The sequence below is a fragment of the Pyxicephalus adspersus genome, chromosome 9, assembly GCF_032062135.1.
Source record: "Pyxicephalus adspersus chromosome 9, UCB_Pads_2.0, whole genome shotgun sequence".
NCBI lineage: Eukaryota > Metazoa > Chordata > Amphibia > Anura > Pyxicephalidae > Pyxicephalus > Pyxicephalus adspersus.
Genome location: NC_092866.1, coordinates 15,370,576 through 15,394,806, shown reverse-complemented (window position 1 = coordinate 15,394,806; position 24,231 = coordinate 15,370,576). Strand labels below are relative to the sequence as shown.

The following is a 24,231-nucleotide window of genomic DNA, read 5'->3' as shown; positions in this document are numbered from 1 at the left end:
GGTGGTTGCTAATGAATAAACCTAATACTCAATAAATATAAATTCCTCATAAAACATCTCTAAACAGCAGCATTAACAGACTATTAAATATTGTATAACTTTAAAACAGGACATTTACATGCTGCTCTGATCTTCCTAAGCCTCTTACACCCAAATTATATTTTACAAAACATTTTTTAATAAAAGACAGAGTTTGAATATATCACACTATACATTAATGGAAATGTGATATTTATACAATACTTACTAAAGGCTGCAGTGAAAATTTTATTAAAAAAATTACAAATTTGCTAAGCATGATGCAATTTGTTTTTAGGTTATATTATAGACAATGGGGTATTTTTTTTACAAAAATGTGCATCTCATATTCAGCAAACATTTTATAGCCGAAAATGTTCCAGTTCCATGTGTTTGTAATGGGGTTTATTGTTTCTCTATCAAACAATATATGCTGATTGTTAGGTGTGCTGCACCCAATGACTGGAGTAATGGTAGAACCATTCCTAAAGTGCATGGCCAGCCACAGAGTAGGGAAAGGAGTGTTGTTGCAATCCAGTGCACCATTAGTGTTCCATTGGCAATGGTTTCACATTACATCAGGTGTAGTCCCATGTGGGAACATGTATGTAGGGACAGCTATACTGGAGTTCAGGGGTCTTGAAGGCTACATTGCCACCACAAATGAAGAACTGCAGGGCAGAGACAATTCAATTTGCAGAAATTACAGCACAGAAAAACGGGGCAGCAAGGAAGGAAAAAAATGAGGTTTCCCATTAGTTTTATTTTTTCCTAGCAAGGGTTTAATTACAGTTTAATAGGATGACAGATTATAAATTTCTTTCTCCTTAGGGTTAGAGAAACTCATTCCATATCACGGACAGATCCATCCATTAAACTATATTAAACACCAGCCATTACTCAATGGCTGTTGACTGGATAGTTAGAAACTTAGAGGTACACTCCATACACTGTTATACTGAATTATCCTGAATATGGCTGGTTTTACCATTGGGTGGATTAGGCATTTAATTTAGGTTTATTTGCACATCACCACAATATTAGAAACTATATCAGAACTAGTATAAATATGTTCTTAATGAAAAAGTGAAAGCTGGCCCGGGAGAATAATTTTTGGTGCATGAGTTCCTTTACTCTTGTGCCCTTTACAGTGATTCTTGCTATTGAAGGCATATACAGTTACATGAAACTAACTCTCTTTCATTGGGCTTAATTCATTAATGTTCTCCGGACTGGAGAAGATGGACTACCATGGGTGAATCCGGGTGAACCAGCAAAACTGCAATGGATCCAGTCTAAGACTAAAAACATTTGACAATGAATAGCAAATTATTTTAAGAAATCCTTACTGAGAGCTTTGAAACATTTAGGAAATGTTTAATTCAAGGCATCAAAAAGATGATCTTTAACAGTTCACTACATAAGCTATGAACACACCTGTCAAGGGTTACAGTTCTGACAGTGCTGAAATATAAATGTGTTACACGTAGTTCTTTTTCTTTCCATCAAGAGAGATACTGATGCTTGAAAAAGCTCAGTAAACCATTCCAATCAGTATCATTGTTCTCAAACCAACAACCTAATCATCAAACAAGAACAGAGATCTGTCTCAGGGTAGAAATGACTCATATATTCACAAACATGCCCTTACTGTATCACAGACAGTCTGCTACAAAAACACCGGAATAGATAAGAGATCGAATGTAAATATACCTTCTTTAGGTTTAGGTTACCTTGGTACTCCTACCCCATGTCAGTTTTTGGATATTTAATGATTCTTTAGGCAAATTAAAACACTGTTAAGTTGCATCTTTCTGCAAATAGGGTAACAAATGTTGACTAAGAATATTACAGTTGTATTAAATCCCCGAATAAATCGGATTGGGTGTCACTGGTGATTGCACTTCTTTTCACATTATGCTGTTAACCCTGTCCTGATATGCCCTAAGAATGTTATAGTAGATGGGGTATACTTGGTCCTGGAAGCTGTGGAGCTCTAAGTACTCGGAACACAATTCTTTCTTTATAGGCCTGATTTAATAAAGCTCTCCAAGGCTGGAGAGAATACATTTTTATCAGTGAAGGTGGGTGATCAATCAAACCCCTAATGGATTTCTTACCAGTCATTTGCTATTCGCTAACAAATGTTTTGAATCCTGGACCAGATCCATTTAAAGTTTGCTGATCACCCAGCTTCATTGCTGAAAGGGTATCCTCTCCGGCCTTGGAGAACTGTAATAAATCAGTCCCTATTTTTGTCCCAGTAGTCAATGTTACCAGGACTGATAGTGATTTGAGTTTTCCTGAGACCACAGGTTACAGTTTCAATGGGGTATCTGTTTCATTGACAATTGTCTAAGGGAATATTTCACTAATTCTTGTCTGTGGAAGGTCAGAGCTCCTCACCGTCCACACCCCAAAAAACAGAAACAATTCTAACACGATAATGAAACCTGGGGTATGGTGCAAATGCTCATGCGATCATGCAAATCCCATGTGGCATCCCACTGCCTCAGGAACAATATCAACTACGCATATTATCCCTTAACAAAAGATCACTTGCTTGCTGACGAATTACTATTTAGGAGACTCCAAACTACATATGGCTCCCCACACCACTACATCACCATATCCACGCACTGCCCTCAAGGACCTCAAATTGCCCATTTCCATACTGCTTTTCAAACCTATTCATACCCAAACAGTAAAACAATAAAAATGGGGCGAGAGGGTGGGAACCTTCTTTCTTGCTGACCTGACTTCTGCCTCACCCCCACCTACCTATATAGCTGCAGGCCTTAGACCTTGCTCCGTCCGTTTGCAGGCTCCAGTCCCTTCCATAGGAGAATATTTCTCCCTTCTTGTTTTTTTTCTTATATGATCCATCCAATAGTACACAAAGTGCAAAAATGTCTTTAAATAGACTTTAAACACAACCTAAACTGCCATATTTTTCTTGTGAAATTCATTTTAATGCCTCTCTTTTATGTTACAGGTGCACTTTAATTATTTAATAACTCCGGCAGATGAAGAATAAAACCATTGGATTTGTGTTGTGCTGCAAATTACACCCAGCAATACAGATTACCACGTGTAAGTGGTAATATTTGCATCCCTGCCTGTATAGTTGATTGATAAAGGTGTAATAATGCACCAGATGTTGCTGTCAAATGCATCAGAAGTCAATTAAATATCGCAAAATAGAACGGTGAATCTGAAGGAGCGCCACCACAACCACCTTACTTACAGATGAAATGCTCGAGAAATAAAGCTCGCTTAATGAAGCATCTCTACACCATTTAAGTAGTGGGAGCACTTATGTTTCAATCACAACAGTTCCTCACTTACTGTTCAATTAAAATGGAGAATGCAAATGAGGTAAATAATTGAAATAACTATCCACAACAAATGACTATTGGTGGAGAAAAAGTTAATTTAAATGGATTTTCAGTTTAGATTAGGGAGTTTGTGAGAAAATAAAAAGTGGGGGTAGGGTTGATTTGAAGCAAAGCAGAGTTTTGTAACATGCTAATCAGTAATCTTAGCAGACATGTCTCTGTTTAGACTGTACAATTTTTTGGGGGTGCAAATAGGCTGTAGAAAAATAGAACATCTTCCACGTGGTTTCTTAAAGTGTCCCTGTAGGCTGAATGTAACTAATTCATAACTGTAACAGGTTGAGAGGTAACTGAATTGAGTATTCTTCAAAAAGCATTGCATTGTTGGCCTACTTCTACCAATCATGTCAAAGAAATGGTTTAATAATCTCAGCAAGGTGGGGGTTCAAGGATTGGTTAAATACTGGCCAGCCCCATCTTAATGTCACATTGACTAATATATCATAACAAATACAATGGCCCATGACTTCATGCCCCAGAATTCAAAGATTCTGGCCGTATGACTCCCAATTTCCTGTACACGAGGTGTAATTGTTGCTATTAGTTCTAGTTCTGTATGTATGTACACCGCACAGTTCAACTCATCTTCACATGTACTCTAGGTGTAATTCTTTGTATCTGTATTTATATATATATATATGAGTATGTACTATCTATCTATCTATCTATCTATCTATCTATCTATCTATCTATCTATCTATGCCCGGTACCACTTCCCCACACTTATTTATATTATCTATAACTGATCTGATTCTGTACGTACTGTATTGATTCTGAACAATATTCTTTCTCCTGTCCTGTATGCTTCATGTAATTCCCAGTATCTTCCCTTATTTTGTATGTATGGATCCTACATAGTACCACTTCTCTGGTTCTGTAAACTGGTTGTCATTCTTAGTATCTGTTCTTTTTTCTCTATCCGTGAACTCAGCTGTATCTGTGAACAGTGTCACATTTATTGTTTAGTATGCTGGATGTCATATTCAATATTTGTTCACTTTCTGTATGTATGGACCTTGCATAGTCACCTTTTCTGGGTTTTTAAACTGGGTGTAGTTCCCTGTTTTTGTTTTTATGCTGAATGTATGGGATTTGCACAGTTACCTTTCTTTGGTTCTATACACTGGGGGTAATTCTTGGTATCTGTTCTTATTATTTATGTAAAGACTTTGCACAGTACCACTTTCTTAGTTCTATACAGTGGGTGCAATTCTCTATATCTGTTCTTATTCTGTATGTGTGGACTATGCACGCAATGACTTCTTTAGTTCTGCACATTGGGTGTGATTCTCGGTATCTGGTCTTATTCTATATGTACTCTGCACAGTTAAACCTATCTTTTCCAATACTTCAGGTGTAATTTTTGGTATCTATTCTTCTGCCCAGTACCACTTCTCTTATTCTGTATCCTAGGTGTAATTCTTGGTATCTGTTTTTCTATATGTATGAATGCTTAACAGCATCTCGCATATTGTCTATGCTGAAAGTTATATTATGTATTTGTCATGACTAGACTCTGCATATTAGCTTTCTCTAGTTATGTAAACTGGATGTAATACTTAGCATCTTTTCTTCTTCTGTATATAAAATGTTGCATAGTATCACATCCATTGTCTTGCATTCTGGATGTCATATTCAGTATTTTTCTTTTTTTCGGAATGTATGGATGCTGCACAGCATAATTTTTCTACATGCCACTTACATTTAAAGTATAGGTGATATATAACAAATTGCATGCATCCTAAAGCTTGTGAAAATCAATTTTTTTTTTCCCGACAACACTTATATGCTTATGCATCTGAAGCATAGCTATAAAAAGTAAATGGCTTTGGGCACTTTAGGACGCTCACAAATTCTCTACATTGTGTGGGTTTAAGAGTACATCTCCCTAAAAAGGTATTTGGAATTTTTTCCCATTGTCACAGTCAACAAATAAAATATAAAAATGCCTCAAGTCTAGAATGTGGAGAAGGAAACATTGTATGTCTCATAGCAACAAACTCATTAATTGTTTGCCATGGGTGTCTTAGGAGTTTGCATGTTTATGTGCACCGCCAACAACCCCACCACCATTCTTGGGGAAATAACATTGGCTGACTATCCGACTCTGTCATTAGACTTTTTATCTTGCTAACATCAGTTTGCAGATGGCATATGTGATACACCATAGACTAAGGTTACTATCTATCTCCAATTGTTGGGGACCGTGTCTGTTAGAGGCGTTCTGTTCTCATCAGGCCGCCATTCCACGCACTGGTCTAGGAGGCTTTTTTATTGTATGTAAGATTCCAATGGGTGTACCTTATACAAACTGCTTTTTTAAAGACTGCAAATGTGACATTTTGTCCTGTTCAGAACGCTTTGTCAGCCTAGAAGCAATTTACAGAAAAAACAAGTGGAGAAAGTAATAAACCACTAAGCAGTGTGCTACTGGAATCAGGAATATAATCACCTGGAGAACCTGTCCATGGAAAGTAAACTTTACCTCCAGAATCAGTAGTGTGTGTAGTATGGGGGAGTTTTTCCTTGAGAGGGATCATCGATGGGAAAGTTCTTTCATGGGTAAGTTAAATTGTCAGTGGGGGAGGAGAAATGCAATAATAGTCAACCTGTTTGCAGCTTTCAACAATCAATTTACTTATTTGAAAAATAAATGAGGATATGGCCAAATCTCTTCATGTTAAGGGCACCCCTTATTCAAGGCCCTGGGAACTTTTAATTCAGAGTCCAGCTAGAGACTGACTTAGACCGTTGACATCTATGATTACTTGTCAAGGGCTATGTCTGGTTGAAGTTTCTTGTTCCCATCAGACCACCATTCCAACCACTGGTCTAGGAAGCTTTTTTTATTGCTTGCAAGATTCAAAACGTTGTACCCTATACGGTCTTCTCTTTAAATAGACTGCAAATGGACATTTCCAGTCTTGTTCAGAACACTGTGTCAGCCTAAAAGCAATTTACAGATAACAGTAAGTGGAGAGGATAATTAAACCACTAAGGAGTGCACTACTGGAACCAGGAATATAAACACCAGAGAGCCAAGCATAAACTAATTACCACTAAAAGTGCACTGCTTTAATCAGATGCACTGCAATTGCCACTACCAGCCCACGGAGAGTGGGCACTTTAAATTCAGAATCAGTAATGTGTGTAGTATGGGAGGGTTTTCTTTTGTCTATTGAGAGGGACTATTAATGGGATGGTCTTTTATGGGTACATTTTTTGTCAGTGGGGGAGGAGTACTGCAATAATAGTCAACCTTTTTTGCAGCTTTGAGCAAACCATGTATTTATTAAAAAAAAAAAAGAATTACGAGGGAGCCAACACACTTCATTTTGACCCCAGCCCCTTCTTCAAGGCTCTAGGAATATCTAAGCTGGAATCCATTTGGTGATTGCCCCGGAACATTAGGAGTTTCGAAAGTTATAAGTGCCCCATTCAAACCTACATTTCAAAACCCAAGCTCCTATTTAGATTTGGTTACCACCAGAATTCTATTCTATCTGATATATAGTCCAATGTGTAGTTAATATTGATGCCTAGGAACTAAAATCTAAGCCATTTTTTTCCATCAATATGGGATGTAAATACACACATCAGAATAAATATATTAGAAAAAAATTGCATACATACCAACAAGAGACATCTCTGGGACGGTGGCATGGTACGGTCCATTAACGAATTCCGGTGCGTTGTCGTTGATGTCTTGGACTTTAATAATGAACTCTGAAGGAGGTTCTAAAGGTTTGTTTGTATCTCTATCCACAGCCTGTGCTGTAAGGGTGTACTCAGCCTTCTCCTCCCGATCAAGTCTCTTCATTGCATGAATATCTCCAGTCTTGTCATTGATTACGAAGATGGTGCCGGCTCCCTCTCCGGAAAGGATGTACTTGATTCTGCTGGTCCCAGGATCCAAGTCTGTGTGAAGCTAAAATGACAATTAGCATTCTGTTAGTGCTGCGGCTATCAATAAGATCCATTTGCAACTGTGTTACTTTGCCCTGGAGGATGCAGATCATGAGTATTGTTTAAGTAATTGACACATAACCAAATGAAGCAGCAGTTTATAATAATACTCCCAGTAGCGCTGTAGTAACTAATCATAAGCACCGTGACAAATTTTATACTTGCTCATAAATAACATTACTTCTAATGCTTTGACACAAATATGTTTTTACATGTCTGCAAAATATTGGAAAGGCAGAACTTATTGAACTGTCATCTTAAAGTCATCCTATTGTAGAAATGGAGAACAAAACCTGACTTGTAATTAAGGGTAATATCAGGCAAGCAGCTAAATAATACATTTTATGGTTCATCTGGCACCAATATTAACATTTTCTCCAGGCCAGTGATCCAAATAAAAGCCCAGGTAAGAGATCCACTTCCACTGCAGCAAAGTTTGGTTAAAAACATATCTCCAACCTTCTGATTGGACAATAAAGGGGCATCAGCACACCTATGAGTCATCATCATAATCCAACAGCGTGCTCTCTAGAAGCATATGTGTAGTGCAATAGAGCCTGATTGGCTTTTAAGGTTCCCCTAAACCTTTCCTTCTCCTGTGTAGCTGTTCAGGGGAAGCTGATACAAAGTTATCAGAACCTATTGTTATATATTTTATATGTATTATTTTTACAATTTGTCCTGAAGATAACCCTAAAATTCAGACAGCATATAGCTCTATTTATTTTCTGAAAGCCCCCAAACACAGAGAAAACTTAGTATCATCTTATATAACCATGGAAAGGTGAATATATGCTGCTGGGAATGTAAGGCGGTAAGTACCCATTTATTGTGAATGGAAAAAACATAGGAAAGGATCATATTAAACCATTCACATTGCATGAAAAAAAATGGAGAAGGCTTGCTTGCTGATACAAATCCCATGGATTTCTGCACTAACATTTATTAGTTACATCGTTCTCAGCTTTATTTGTGGTCTACAAAATCCCTCCCCCCCCAACTATGTTGTGAAGAGGACCGGGTAATCCTGTACTAGGCATTATATATTTAGTACACCAAGCAAGCATTGTCAGCCTGGACAAAAAGTGGCAGGATTGAAAATTAAGCAAACATGCAACCACCACATCTAAGCACTGGTGAGCTATTATATATTACATTATGTTCCTCGGTTTCCATATGTTTTAATTTAACACTTTGTGCTGTTGTTCTAGTCCTAATTATTTTAAATACACAGCAAGTCATTTTTCTAGGCGTTTAGATTTTTTTGTAACCCACAACAAGGCAACAACAAGGTCTCAATATCTTGGTTAAATGGAAACATTGTGCCAGCAGTTGTTGTAGGTTGCGATCAGGCTTACGTATGGCATTGCGAATTCCCTTTATGGATTGTGACGCTGGCCCATGTACAAGGTCATCTATAGCCATGGGCTCCTTCATCTGTCTCCAGCTATGGCAGCAACAACCAGGTATGTTGTTAGGAAAGGTCTAAAATTATATTTCCTCTACTGCAGCTACATGACACCTTCCATGTCTTCACATTGCTTTTACCCCTACAGTTATTAAGTAAACAGTATAAAGAATAACAAAGAAGCAGAAATTACATTAACCCAAAAAAACTTATAGAAATGTAGTACGGTAAATGTAATAAGTTGGCCAAAGGCAAAAGAATATAACTGCTAATTAGTAGCTGTGAATTACAATGATTTCTGTGCAACTAAACAACAGTTGCTAGCAAAAAAAAAAAAAATATGTATAAATATAAATAAATATATATATATATATACATATATAATATTGACAATTTTCAAATCTCCCTAGTAAGTCCCTAGACCCCACAATGCAAGGCACCCAATAAATGTGGTCCTGTTCATTTTTTGGCTGCAACACATGATGATTCTCCCTTTAATTGTCAGTAATTGATCATTTTTGGGGTGGGATACATTAATTTTTCAGGTATGATAAATTATTTTTTGCTTGCTGAAAATTCTCACCAAAACCAAAGCTAAAGCCAAATTCTAATTTTCATTTCAGCTAAAAAAAATGCTGTACTAAATCATTTATCTTTTAGGTGTTTAGACAAAGAATACATCTTTTATTTCCTTGTAAAGGACAAAGTGATGTGAGAAAACGTACTATTCTAAAAAGCCAATGTCATTTCTTTTCTTAGAATAACCACCCCGCTCTATGGATGGGCTCCATAAACACTGTCTGAGTTCATTTTTATAAACTTGTACGTTTGACTTGTGTTAGCCGAGCACCTGACTGTCCTTATGTAGGAGGAAGAAGGACAAGATTATTAAATGTTGACTTTTCTGGGGCGAATGCCTCATTTAATTAGCCCGGACAGGCTTAGGTGATGTCTATGTCCATTTTTGTATGGAAAGAAATTGATATATTTGGGACTGCATTAAGCAAAAAATGACTTATTGCCAGCCACTAGTGAATTACATCTGGGAATAAAATATCTCCCCCGCATATGGCTTCTTCACTGGCCTGAGTTGATAAATGGTCTCTCTTTGGTTTCTAATTGGTTCCATTTTATAATAAAGGGCCACTAAACAGAAATTACTGGCTGCTTTCCAATATTTTTGCTAACCTTTAATATGTAAACATTTCACACATGAGCTGAATGTATTAAAAATAATGCTATTAAAGCAGTAGAAAGAAGAACAATATTGTCTCAATGGCAGCCCATAGAAAAGGAACAACGGGCAACTATGAGCTGTTCATTACCCTCTGCAGTAAAATGTGTTTTCAAGAACCAGCGCAAACGTGTGGTTGGCTGAACACCTGGTAAAGTGTTGGCCACTCGGGAACCATTGTTCATGCAAACTTGAACTTATTCTATATGAAGTGGCAAGCAGGGTGACCGCCACTATTTGCTATATTGAAACAGTGAAATGAGTGATCATCTCAAAGACACAACCTGTTAAGGTTTTTTCCTAATAAGGGCAAGTAACAAATAACATATTTTTTATCTTAAAAGCAGTAGACCCACCATTCCATAAATGGAATTTAGTACAGACAATTAGCCTGATTTATCAAAGCTCTCCAAAATTGGAGAAGAAAGACTATCATGGAGATTTGGGGTGGTCCAGCAAACCGCTGTGGATTTTTTAAAAATACTTTGCTATTGGTTGGTCAATGTTTTCAGTCCTGGACCAGATCTGTTCCAAGTTTTCTGGATCACCCAGGTTCATTCATAATAGTCTATCTTCACCATTCATGGAGAGTTTAAATAAATCAGGCCCAATGATAGATACTCCACTGCCATACTACATTATCTAGGATATGCTTTACGAAGTTACCTCTCAGACTTTGCATCAGAAAATGAATCAGCATCATAATCATCAGCCAAAGGACAGAGAGGAGTTTGAAGAATCAGGGAGTAGTTGGCTAAACTAAATAGCAGACTGACTTTCTTGGCCATGCCAGAATATGTAATTACCAAGACTGAATAAAATGTATATATATATATGTTTAGCTGTTTGCCTGAATGTTTTACTTTGATTGTACTCATATTGTGGAATTCATACGTACTAATATAAAGATCTCTCCTCTGGAGCACCTGCAGGATCCAATCCAAGGTAATGTTAGATTTTATTAGTGCCAAATAACAGTATATTACTAAATACACATGGGTCAATTCATTTGCAGCATTTCATGCAGAGATGTGTGTATACAAACTGTGTTAATGGATTGGTAGTTTGGAAATATATCTATGTATAAAGGAAATGACAGCAATAGTTGAAAGTGTGGGTGGGTAACATTATATAGGTCAGCAATAAGATGAAGGCAATGTAGCAGCCATGGATTCCGGCAAGATAAATATATAAAAATATGTTCTAATTTAGACTTTACTGGAAAATTGCAGCTTCTGTTGCAGAATTTGTCATTATTGTACCAGTCTCTAAATTGCTATACTGTGTAATATGAAATATAAAACAAATCTGGACTTGATTGATGTTGCTGCTACCCATCAGCTCAAACATTTTCTAAGATTAGAGGATAAAAGTCTATGGCAGTAAAAAACCCACTTTGAGCAGGTCAAGTGCAAGTTAGAAGAAGGTCATTTGCACCTGTCTCAAACTGATGTCCACATGTTTCCCCCAACATAAGCTCAAACCCCATCAACACAGGCTATACCAGTATTCTTTTTTAATTGCAACTTGATTGGTATAGACAGAACATCCTTCTTATCAGAAAAAATATGTTCCATGCTCATTACTTCCTGACAGTGATCATACTGAAGACGGAAACAGTCAGCCTCTCCTTATTGTAGAATGGCTCAGAGATAAGCATGCCGTGCCCTAAGTTGTCCGCCATACATAAGTACAATATCAAAGGCCACAAAACTTTTTTACTTAGCTGTGATTATTACATGCTTGTTTCTATATGACAATCACTATCTGAATTTTTTCTCCTAAAGCTGATGCATACAAATGCATATAAACAGACCTGCATATGGATTTGTATTTCTGTCTATCCAGATTTAAGATTTACTGCTAAAATTGACTCTAATTTATTAATTTACAGTAACTACAGAGAAGTGGTACTGATCACCATTTAGCCTCACCTTTTTTCCTAAATGCTTCTTCTAAAATCAGCTTTATGAAGGACTGTCTTCTTTATAATGGTGGTTATTAGATTTTAATCTTTATACCAAATTTTGCCAAATAGGGTATAAGAAGACAATTTACTTGAATAGAGAAACTGATCACCATATTTTTAGCCTTGATCGCCACTATTCAATGGTGGCAAGCTTGGTGATCAGGGTGTTTAATCAAACACATCTGATATACATTGTATATGTAATATGGCAATAGCTTTTACTTTACCAACAAAGTTGCAATGAGCTACATGATCACCACTTCATAACTTTGATGATCACCATTTTGAAACAATGAAAGTGGCAATCTCATACAAATGTCATGCTATAAAGTGTCTATGTTTTCAGTTGATTGTCATTTTTTTGTTAATGAGGCAAAAAGAATGTGGCCTTATTTGTGTATAAAGGACACAGATTGTTTGGTGTATAGCCTAGCCTGATTATAAATAAACTCCCAGTGGATCTCCTCCTCATCATCATTCTGTAACTGGACAGTGAATGTAAAAAAATCTCCTATTAACATATTCATTTAAATGCAGAATAACTGATTGGCTGCTTATGATGCTTCTTCCTGCCCTAAAGGGACTAAAAGTGGCTGATACTATGCCAAAGTCAGGTACTTACCTTACTTCACTGAAAAAATAGGGATGTATTAGGGAATAATAAACTGCATTAATCTGTGTTTTTATCTGCTTTTAGCTTTAAAATAAATGAAAAATAGAATTCCTTGTAACATGTCCTGATCAAAAAAAAAATAAAACAACCATGTTGAAAAATTCATATTAAAAGCGAAAAAATAAAGAAATAAAACCCCATAGACTGTAAATAGTCTTTAACGCTGACAATCAATTGAAAGTAGTTTAGTGCAGGCCTGCATGTGTGTGTCTGTCGATTCAGATAGCATCAAACTCAATAAATATGCTTGTTGTTGAGTCTCTTGTTACGACCGGTGCAGGAATAGGAGTATAATTGGACAGATTTCATAATCCTGTATGTGACATCTGTTCTGTGGGATGTCCTGTTTCCATGCCAATTCCTCTGCAAACGAGACTATTCCCCAAGTGTTAATATTGAAAATGGAAACAAAGAGATACTTAGAAATGATCTGAAAGGCACGGGAAAGATTAAATGCCTGGTAAAATGCCGCTAATAGTAATGCATATGCTGAACTAAAAGCAAAAAAGCTAAAATGAATTAAAAGTATAATGGAAATATTGCACTTAATTAAAGATGCACACCAGCCAAAATATATTTTAAGTATAAAGAAATATAAAATATTTACATGCTCAGAGTTTAAATCTGGAATTGGCAAATACTCTTCATATGCAAAAGTACAGAAGGGCCTTTTGTATTTATTTATTTTACAATTTCTTTTAGATCTACCATCAAATATGGAACTCAAGGGTCTGTCTGATATGATAGTGATTAAATGGATTGCTAATGTTGGTTCTCATATTATGTAAAATTGGAAAATTAGAGATTTATGAATTGGAAGAATACATAGAGGTTACACAATCAGACTTTTGGCCAGTTTATAAGTGAAGAAGAATTATTAACCAAAATACAACTTATTTTAGTTTTGAAAAAAAAACAGAAAAGGTAAAATCTCCTTTGTACTACTATTGCTCTCTGCTCTAGCATTGGGGATATTTTCTACCAGATCCATACACAGGAAATGAAGAAACGTAATTGAGTGCAACAAGGAAATTAGGGGAAGTCAAACCAGCGTAGATATCAATATTCATTTAACAAGAGTTGGTTTTTGAAAGTAGGTTTTCAATGCCGTCCATATCTGTTAGTTATATTGACAGAGGTTCCCGTAATTTAGTATCATAGAGACAAAGAAAAATCTATCCAATGGGGACATAACCAGCTATAAAAACCCAACAACAGTTTTACCCCACTTGCCTCTACTTGGACTTTAGGGTTTTAGCTATATGGATGGTTTCTAGAAGCTCAGTTGCTCCATTTAGGTCATCTGTGCCTTCAGAACTGAAAAGGCAGCTTGGCTAGGCTGTAAAACATCTTCAACATTGCAAAAACAAAGTCCACTTGGAAATGACTAACTACTACTACGTTTTGGTACTCATCTGTGATTTGTTATGAAGAATGGCAATCAATTAATAATGATAATAACCAAAATAATGTAATATATATAAATATAATATATAAATATATAGTAATATATAATATATAAAAAGTCTGAACACACACTGTTCCAATTCGGTGTGAATCTGCAGGTATTCTTAATGGCATACTGTTGTTGGAAACTCTAATTTCTCTAAAGTGTACTGGGCCTCTTAGTTCGAACAATAGCTTGTTCCTGAAGCTTTTCCCAATGCCTCAAACACTGCCTTGTTCCAATATAGTGATTGGGAAACCTTTGCTTGGACAATCTAGTCAGATCTTTGGCCACCACATCAGCAGCAGCACAGCTTGGTCAATGCTGTTTAATAGTTACCGGTTCCCCTAATTTAGTGTCATAAGGACAAAGAGAAATCCATCCAATGGGGACATAAACAGCTGTAAAACTCTACAATGAATTCAACCCGACTGGTCTGGACTTGAGTTTTAGGGTTTGAGCTGCATAGGTAGTTTTTAGAGGCCTAGTTGCCCTATTTAAGTCATCTGTGATTAGCTCCATTATGTTCCTAAATTAGGTTATGATATGCAGCCAACTGGAGCAGACGGATATAACAAATACTGGTACTTATGCAAAGTTTTAGGTATAACTGCCCATATATAACTTTTAATATATCTGAGTGGAATTCTGCTTTAGGGTGAAGTGAGTGCATACCTTCAATGTTTTCCTGAACAAACAGAATAGTTAAGTGATTGATTTTACCTGAAGTCGCCCTTGTCTTAACAAATTGCTAATGCTTTCCGATTCCTGGCAGCCCAGGGCAAACCCATTTGGACTTAGCAGCTTCCCTAAACAACAGTGAGATGTGCTTGCTTTACCATCACATCTAGTGACACATTGATCTATCAGTCAGTGCTTAGCAAATATATCTGCTCATGCTTGGCATATTTGCTAAGGTAAGATGGTATTGAGTAATGTCTTGAAGAGCCAATTTTGAATGCTGAATATTTATACCCGGGTTCTGTTTGGGACTGAAAAGGTTATAGCTAAAGAAAAACTCCAGAGACCCAAGACTTATAACCAAAAAGCCAAAAAATAAATTGGAATCTTTCCAAAGAAATATTACTAAACTATTATCTTGCACCAAAGTGAATCTCTTCATTGCTTATGGTGGGAAATGGGACAGGTCAAAGCCTGGACCCCAACTCATAATACTTACTTTTTCTTGACAATGGGTTGGCAAGAGTAAAGACAATACCACTATCTTCCAGGAATGAAGAACCTTCTCAATCAATGTCAGAGTGATTGGCTAATGATTGGCCAAGTGTTGTGACATTGGAGCAGCTTACACAGGGCTTTATTGTACAAAAAAGGGGAAAGGTGGACAGATATGGTTTGGAAAGGGGACATTAAAGTGACTTTATACTAAAATGATTTAGGCAAAAGATATACCATTGAGTAAGAAGCTGATCACAAGCCTCTCTTGTAATCTGTACCACTTAACATTGCTCCTAGGTCTAGTCTCTAGAAGTCTGGTGGGAAAAAAGTTTTCGATTTTTTTGGAATCCCAATTTTATTTGTTTCCTCACTAAGATCTCAGGGAGGGATTCTTGTAGAAAAAAAAAGTGAGGGTAATGGGTGGAACCAAAATACCCCAGTAATAGATTGGACAGAAATCAAGAGATGCAAGTATTTAACCTCTTTTTTTACAAGTATTGTCTTTGCTGAATGTATTTTAGTACATGACAAGGTCCATTTATAATGAACGTGTTGGTTTCCCTTGCATGGTGAAGGACTACAAGACTATATATATATATGCCTGGGACCCTGACTCTGCTTGTGTTTTGCCCTGGAGTACTTTGTTTGGTGGACAAATATTCTGTGTATGACCTCTGCTCTCTATTCTGGATTTGGAATCTTGGTACTGCTATCTGTGGGCTCCTGACTTGCTACCAGTCCTTCCCCAGACACCATCGCTTGTGCAATCCTGAGGCTGAGCGGGGGCTTACTATAGGTGAAGAGTGCAGTGTTAGATTGGGGGACTGGTGTCTGGTGAGGCCGTTGCTGACCAGGGCCTTACAATCACGACCACTAATAGCTAATTGCATGTTATTGAGAGTAGAAGATGATTGAAGACCAGCTGTGAGAACCTATTTCACCTCGTACGAGTCTGCAACCCTAAAGCCATATTATACCCATATCATTACCAACATTATGATTCATAGAAATGTATGCAAGCAGGAGTGTTGTCTGTGCAGTTTTTATCTAAAAACATTTCCAATAATAATTTAGAATAATAAAACCAATAGATGGTGCTTTCTCCTCTATCTGTATAATGTTGCATATTAAATTTAATGAGGAGCTCCCGTGTGAGCTTTTGACTTTTTTTCTGTATATCAGATAAAGAGATTAACAATAACCACAAAAAAAGAAAAGAAAACTACAGGAGAGAAAAAAACTATAAATTTGGACAGTTCATGCCTAATTTATTTGTTGCCTATGACAGTTATTAATGAAGGAGACTAATACAATGCATCACAGTGTTCTAAAAAAATATAACTGTCTCAGGCCTATTTAATAAGGCAGAGCAAAAAAGACAGGGACCCAAAATAACCAGAATTTTCTTAGGTAAAGCTCAGTTAAAATAATAAAAATAGGTTTAGTTTCATTGTATGTACTGTGCGATTATATCTGACCAATAGACAATAATTTGCAATGTACCCAGTAATCTCACCAACTCTCAGATACCCCAGACCCCTTCTCTATGGTACAAATCTACATAAGGATGCTTGGAAATAGTTGTGTGACCATTCCTAATCTAATAAAGCATAGACCACTGGACTGGAAGCAGAAAGAGCACTAGATTGGAAAACTAAGAAGAGCATTTCCACTAAGACTTTGAAAACCCATAACATGTAGGGGTATGGGTGCGTATGACTAAACAAAAAAGTTTTAGAATTCCAAGTTAAAAAATTCCATTCATAACTACACAAAGAATTATGGCCAGCTCTACCTAAAGAACACATCATCATAACACACGTAAAGTATCACAATAGCAATGGATTTGTGGCAGTGGTACTACTCGAATGAAACAAATGAAGTTTGTCCACCATGGACCTTTAATAGGCAGCTATGGAAGCCAAACCATAAAATGGATCCACTTTAGTGGTAAAGGTTAATGTGCACATGTCCACTAACTAAATGGGTGTTGTTCACCTATTGTATAATAATACAATTAGATACTTCCACATTCTGGTCCTAATATTTGAAATTTGAAGTGGTAAGGTTGAAATTATAGTATTCTTCTAGTATTGTTCTATTAGTCATATGTTCCCCCATAATAAACATAAATATACAATAAATCATATTTTTAGTACAATTTCCTCCTTAAATTGTAGCTTTAATATTGGCTCCTTTAAAAACTTGTATTTTCCCAGGGGAGTTCTTTCCTGTATTGCTAACAAGTGTCTTCAATGCCAAACCCAAGCAAATGCAGTTTCAATGTAAATTTTGACCTGCAAAGTTAATATTCTTTTCATAATATAACACTGCAGGATGGTCGAAAATCCCACTCCCACACTGGGTGACAGCACGTCTATACCTAATTATTTCACATATGCTGATATTTTACAAATGCAAACAAATCTGCAGGCTTTTCATTCGATGCAAGTGCCTTATACAGGCTAATCCTGGTTATATGTATATATTAAGCAGTTACCATAGTTTTGCAGTCATTTATCAAAATGAAAACATTAGATTTTATAAACCTTTGACAAGGTAAAATAATAATGAAATATAGAGCTAAAATTAGGTGATGACGTTTTTTTGGTTTTAACCTCAAGGCTTAGAGAAATATGTGAATGTACCAACTTACAGCTTTGTAATAATAAAAGTAATAATAAAGATAATAATATTTACATTATGATCATATTATACCTCCCATAATTACATTGTAACTTATATATAGCACTAGTACTTGCATGGTATACCCTGTGTATTGTTCTATGGAGCATTGAAGCATTTTGGACAAGAAGAATAACACCCATCATCTGACTGCATGGATAATTCTTTGAATTAAGGTATGTGTATCCAAAGAGGGTAGACACAGTGGGCCTGATTTATTAAAGCTCTCCAAGTCTGAAAAAGATAGACTGAAAGAAACTAGGTGATCCAGCAAACTTAGAATAGATTAGATGCAGGATTGAATACATTTGCACACTAATATAGAATGATTTTAAGAAATCTATTTCAATGTTGCTTTATGACCCAGGTTCTCCCATGCCAGTCTATGTTCTCCAGTCTTGGTGATCTCTAAAAAATCAAGCCTAATGGAACTTAAAAAATGTGAAGTTAGATTTAAAATTATAAGAATCTGTCACCAGCAATCAACACCAATTGATATGTGCATTTGACGTATTTTATGTCATCTTATTTATCCATAAAAAGATGGAGGAAAGTCCTGCAAGATCTGCTGGGCATCACTATTTTGAATGGAATGTCAACAGATCCAGTACTTTAATCTAGAGACACCCTGTGGCAGTCTTTCTCAACCTCTTTAGCCTGAGGAACCGTTAAAATAATTTTCAGGTCTCTGTGAACCCCTTTCCAAGACCAATTTTTTGGTCAATGGAAAGAAAGACCCCCGTACAGTGATGGCTAGAATATGACCATTAGAGACCCCTAAAAACATTAAAAGATTCATGCAAGTGGCTCTACCAAGTGGTGTTGACTCCAGACTTATGCAGGCATCATCAAATAGGAGGTCAATCGGGCCTATTTGAGGGACCCCTTCCAAGCTCTGGAGAAAACCTGGTTGAGCATGGCTGCTCTATAGTATTCTCCTTCATTCTTTCCCCAACAGCTACCTAAAAAGTGAAGTAGATAAGTGAGAGGTGGGGGGATCACGGGTTCAGGGCCTGCACAGACAGTACTCAAACATCCAGACACTCCCAGAAGAGGAGAAGACACTGCTAGGGCATTGACATTTCCAGGAGTAGAGAGAACTAAAACGTATAAGGTGCAGAATGTCTCTTTAAATATTTTGATTATAACCTAAAATATATGTGAACTGACAATAGACATACGTTCCTCCAAAAAAAAACATTCCACAGGTACATAACCTTATATTATGTTAGCCCCAGACAATATTTTCCTCCCTGACTCTCGTTCTCCTTTAAATAACTCATTCTATTCAGTGTTATGCTATCACTTCCACCCCTTTCTTTCACAATACAATCTCTCTTTTACTTATCGATAAAGCTTACACAGACCCCAAATTCCACTTACACAAAAGAATGTGTGACTTCCAACTGCGAATGCAATATTTCACATTAAGCTATTTACTGCTGCATTGAACAAGCACAAACACAATTCTCTATATTATGTGTTTTAACAATGAAGGAAAACCGTTGCAGAATGTATTCTATTTTCGAGTGATTGCAGCAATTCCAGGTTATAGCATACAATGAAGCACCAAGTGCGATTTTTACCACGGAAAGGCTGTTTTGAATAAAAGATAGGGCAGCAAAAAAAAAAAACAGGCACGATTTTGTCACATTGTTTAAATGGCGGAGAATATCTGAGAAATATGGTGGAGCCCCTGACATGCCAAATTCTGCTCCCAAGGCTGCTGATTTGATGGCGCATGACAGGCCAATAGAGAGTGTGGCGGCTTTTGTTGATGAGAAAATAAGGAGGAATTAAGTGCACAGAGTGCCCACAGAAACCTCATTCCCACTTGTGAATATATTTGGCCTTTTGAAGGACTTTGATCAGTGTGTAGAAAAATACAAAATGGAAAAGTAGAGAGACTGCTGCTTCGGAGTCTTTGATCCGTCGCTACCTTGCAGTATTCACTTAATTTCCAAGGAGAAGCTAATGTTTAATCCACTAACGTGTGTTTTATCCTTTTTTAGAAGATGCATAATTCTATTCCATTTATTTATTAATTTTAAAAACCTACTTTGCTTTGTCAATAGTCAAAACTGAACTCCAGGCAGATATAAATAACACATATGAATGCAGCTCTGTACCCATTATTACATTATTGCTGGTTTCTTTCATTTTTTGTAAATGCAGGCAGTGTACAAAGTGAAATAACTAGATAACAACTTTCTACAGTAGCTCTACAGCAGGACTGAGATTAGTTTCTTGAGCAGCTCAAGAAATACACAGGCAAAGTGACAGGAGCTCTTCATAGCCCATCTCTTAGCAAAAATCAAACCTTAAAAATTAAACTCTCAACAACTCCTGTATCATATTAAGTTTTTCTCTATTTTTTGTAAATCAATGTCATGTTCAGATAAGATTTCTGTTGTGTACTTTACAGGTGCCATTTATGAGTATGGAGTAGCAATCAGTCCCTCTTTGCAGACATCCCTACGGCAGATTCGTCTTCTAGGATGCACACAAAGAAGGACAGTATCTTCCATGTACAGAAGAGGAAAGAAAACCTGGGAGTGGAACACCATGTGATCACAGAGTTAGGTGAATAAATAAGACGATAAACTAAAGTTTCACTTTAAAAAAATTGGCATCAGGCAAGGCTTTATTGCAAAAAAGGACAGGCGATGTTCCTTCTGCAATTAGCATTCTTACCTGACTGATTGTCATCCCAGCTGTCAAAATACCTAGCAATTCTGGCTTCCCCTCCAGGTCCCTGGACTGAATGAACTCACCTGTGCCTACACAGAAATTATTGTATGTCATTCCAGCCTGGCATCAGAACGGGGAAGAGTAGAAGGAAGAAGATGGCAGCACCCATGATGGAATGGGGACAGGTAAGTATTCCCTGGGTTTAGTTTCACTTTAAAGCAGACCTAAACTAAAATATTTACCTTACGTAAAAAAAGGTAAAAGCCCCTTCCCTTTTCTTATAGTTGCAATTGCAGAATGGGAGCACAGGGCCTCCAAGGATTTATATGTCATGGAACCCAGGAGGCTTCTGGCTGCTCATCAGGCACGCAAAGAAGAAGTTTTTTCTTCAATGGGGTAAAAAAAAAAAAATGAAGATTTCATACATGAGCACTGAGATGGGCAATCTTTTTCACATTCATATCACCTATTCTTACGCCTAAGCAGTAAGGCGGAAGAAGGGTAAAGAAGATGGCTTCTACTTCCTCTGTGCTGGGACGAAGGAGTAAACCAGTACGACACGGGACGCGATCCAGGAAACCTCCGAAGGGATTGATGGATCTGTGAAGGTAAAGGTGAGTAATTTTGTTTTTGCGGTTTACTTCCGCATTAAGGATTTGTTTTCTCTATTCTAGTATTTATTTAGTATTTATTCTAGTATTTAGTATCTATTCTAGTTCTTGAGGGGGGGGGGGGGGTTGCAAGAACTTTAAAAAAGATAGATAGAAAACAAACATTTGTCAATATGAGAAGCATAAGTAATTAGTTGTGTTTTCACTTTTTCAGACACTTTTGTGCCCAATTTGTCTTTGCTTTGCCCTGCTTGGCTTCATACACTTCAGTGACAATGGTAAGGCTTACTATGGGATTTAGATGTTATGTTGCTATTTTTTGCCATTTTTACCATTTTTTTAAATTTTGTTATTTGTCAACATTTGTTTATATTGTAGATGAAAACTTAAACCTTTCATATTATTCTTTGATAAAATAGCAAACAAAGGGGCATTTCATGGGGGTAAAATGAATACAAAAACATTTTTCTTTTCTATATTTGTTTCACAATATAAATAAGTCAAAACATTCTATTGTGGTGCAAGTAAGTCATTTTGGGATAAAACGGTTAATTTGATGCTACCAACAATTAATTTTGCTGTCTAGTTCAGGCCTTTGGGCTCAGCAACATGTGAAATCTTTAATTGCCTAGGCATTATGTTCTGACACCACGTACCGCACTGCAAGAAAGTTTCTAGCAGCGGATTACAGGCTTGTTAGGATAACTTCAGATTTGGATTCTAGTTAGCCAGCAGACACCAGAACTGTGGTTTGAAGATAACTCCTTTACTGTAGACTTCACAGCAGAACAGAGATTAAAGCGTATGCACATAAATAACAAGTATATCATGGAAAATGTGATCCATCCGTAATTCAGAAGAGTGGACCCTATTATTTGTTGTACACATTCACCCATATTCAACAGTAGTGCCTAATAAGATTGAGATTTTCCTATAATATCACTTTAATAGGTCACATGTGGCTGGATTTCTCATTTTATAGCCCCTTAAGACCTGAAATGTAAAATACACATTGAATGCTACTTCTATATCACCCTGAATGTGTAAAGTCTGCAGTCCGTAGGAACCCAAGTTATCCTTTTTTATGTTATAAGTCTACAAGCAAATGGACTTTTGGACAGCTTTCCCATTTCAATATGTGAATCAGCCTATAGCATACAGTGATTTAAAAAAATATACATATATCAGATATATAAGATATAAAGATGCATTTAAATGTAAAGAGAAGATTAGGGATCCATCATTTGTTGTCTGAAAAAAGTAAACTATCCTTTAAAGCTCGGAAAAAACTCTAACGTTTAGAAAGCAGTTTATATAACTGGAGATACTGTTCATAATGGATAAAAAAATGCGATGAAAAAAGGACTGGAGGAAAGGCTTTAATAAAACAAGGGACATAAATTTAAGTTTACTTTAGGGTTTGATGGCGATACTTTTCTACTAAGTGTTTTGCCTTCAAATCCTTCCACAGTGTTTGCCACTTACGTTTCTGATCTGGTAATAATAATAATAATAATACACCTCTAGCCTCTCTCTTTGCTCCTCCAATGACCTATCAATGGCTTCCTCACTCATAACCTCGTCACATGCACGGCTCAAAGACTTTTCTAGAGCTACCCCGACTCTCTGGAATGGTCTTCCTCATCCTATTTGGCTTGCTCTTACTTTATACTCATTTAAAAGATCACTCAAAACCCATCTTTTCAAACTTGCCTACCCGTTCTCACTCTTTACCCATCATTCCATATCTCCCCTCCTATTGTGTGATACTTCCCCCACCTCTTAGACTGTAAGCTCATTCATGTAGTGTCTTCTCCTCCTCCTGTGTTATTGTCTGTCTGTAATTTTCAACCCCTTTTTAATATACAGCATTGAATAATATGTTGGCGCTATATTAATCCTGTTTAGTAAAATAATAATACTATGATTGAAAGTGTTCCAGTCTAGAAGATCCAGAAGAACGTTTGCCTCTTCAATTTAAATGATACCAGTTGAAGTGGCTGGACCATATTTCCAAACCCAAGTCTCCATCATGCCCAAGCATGCCCATCTATCAGAAAGCCTCAGACCTTTATCTCCTAACTAAGGAATGGCTTGGAATCTCAGAGTAACAGCCAAAGCCTGTGGCTGAACGAAAGGGAAGTTAACATTCTTCTCTTTCACTTCTCTTTCTTCCTGCAGATTATACAGGTGGAAAATAACGAAGATTTAAGACAATAGAAGAAGTTCATGTACAGTACTTGCTTGAGATCATTATCACACAATATTTTTGATATCCACAGAAGCCTAGTTGGATGCACATCCCCACTTCCCAGAATAGTATCTGCCAAACGTTCACTATTAATATCTTTGCATTGTTCATTTTCTTTATTTTCGTAGTGTTACTTAGCTACAATAGTGGCTCTCTTCAAGATCGAGCCCGTTTAAAATTCAAACATGCTAGCATTGTGTATTATTAACTTCCAACGTCTTTATTCTGTTGTCTGGTGATGACATTTTTTAGCAATTTTACTTGCTTCCTCATTAGTTCATCTGTTAAATGCAAAGGAACTGCCATGTTCTGCTGCGTAATGAAGATAAAGTTCTGTTTCTTCTTTTAAAGAGGAAAAACATGGCCCTTAATGTGTTTCTTTGTACTCTGTTTTATTCCCACAGTTCACTTTTAGGATGTATGGCATACATGACAATGCATTAACAAGAATGAGTTCATTAGGTTGGCTTACTTTGTGGTATAATTAGTTGAAAGCAGCCATGACATAATAAACTTTATAATATGAGAAGTACTTTCATGCCTGTTTTATACCTGTTATGGGTTATGTCCATACATGAGACAATTATCACGCCTGAAGAGCTTTTTATACCTAATCTACTCATTATAAGCCTTTGTGTGGGCTGCCACCAACATTTAAGACTGATAGCAATAGGCAACAAATAGATGGATGGGCAATAGAC

The 24,231-nt window shown here is 36.7% G+C and overlaps 1 protein-coding gene across 1 annotated transcript in view; it reads right to left on the bottom strand.

Annotated features, from left to right (window-relative positions):
- Positions 1–24,231, bottom strand: part of CDH8 (cadherin 8) — a 248,417-nt gene that overhangs the window by 144,204 nt on the left and 79,982 nt on the right. The window contains exon 3 of the mRNA XM_072422718.1: positions 7,050–7,344. Within this exon, the coding sequence (XP_072278819.1) occupies positions 7,050–7,344 (295 nt within the window). The remainder of the gene's footprint in view (positions 1–7,049; positions 7,345–24,231) is intronic.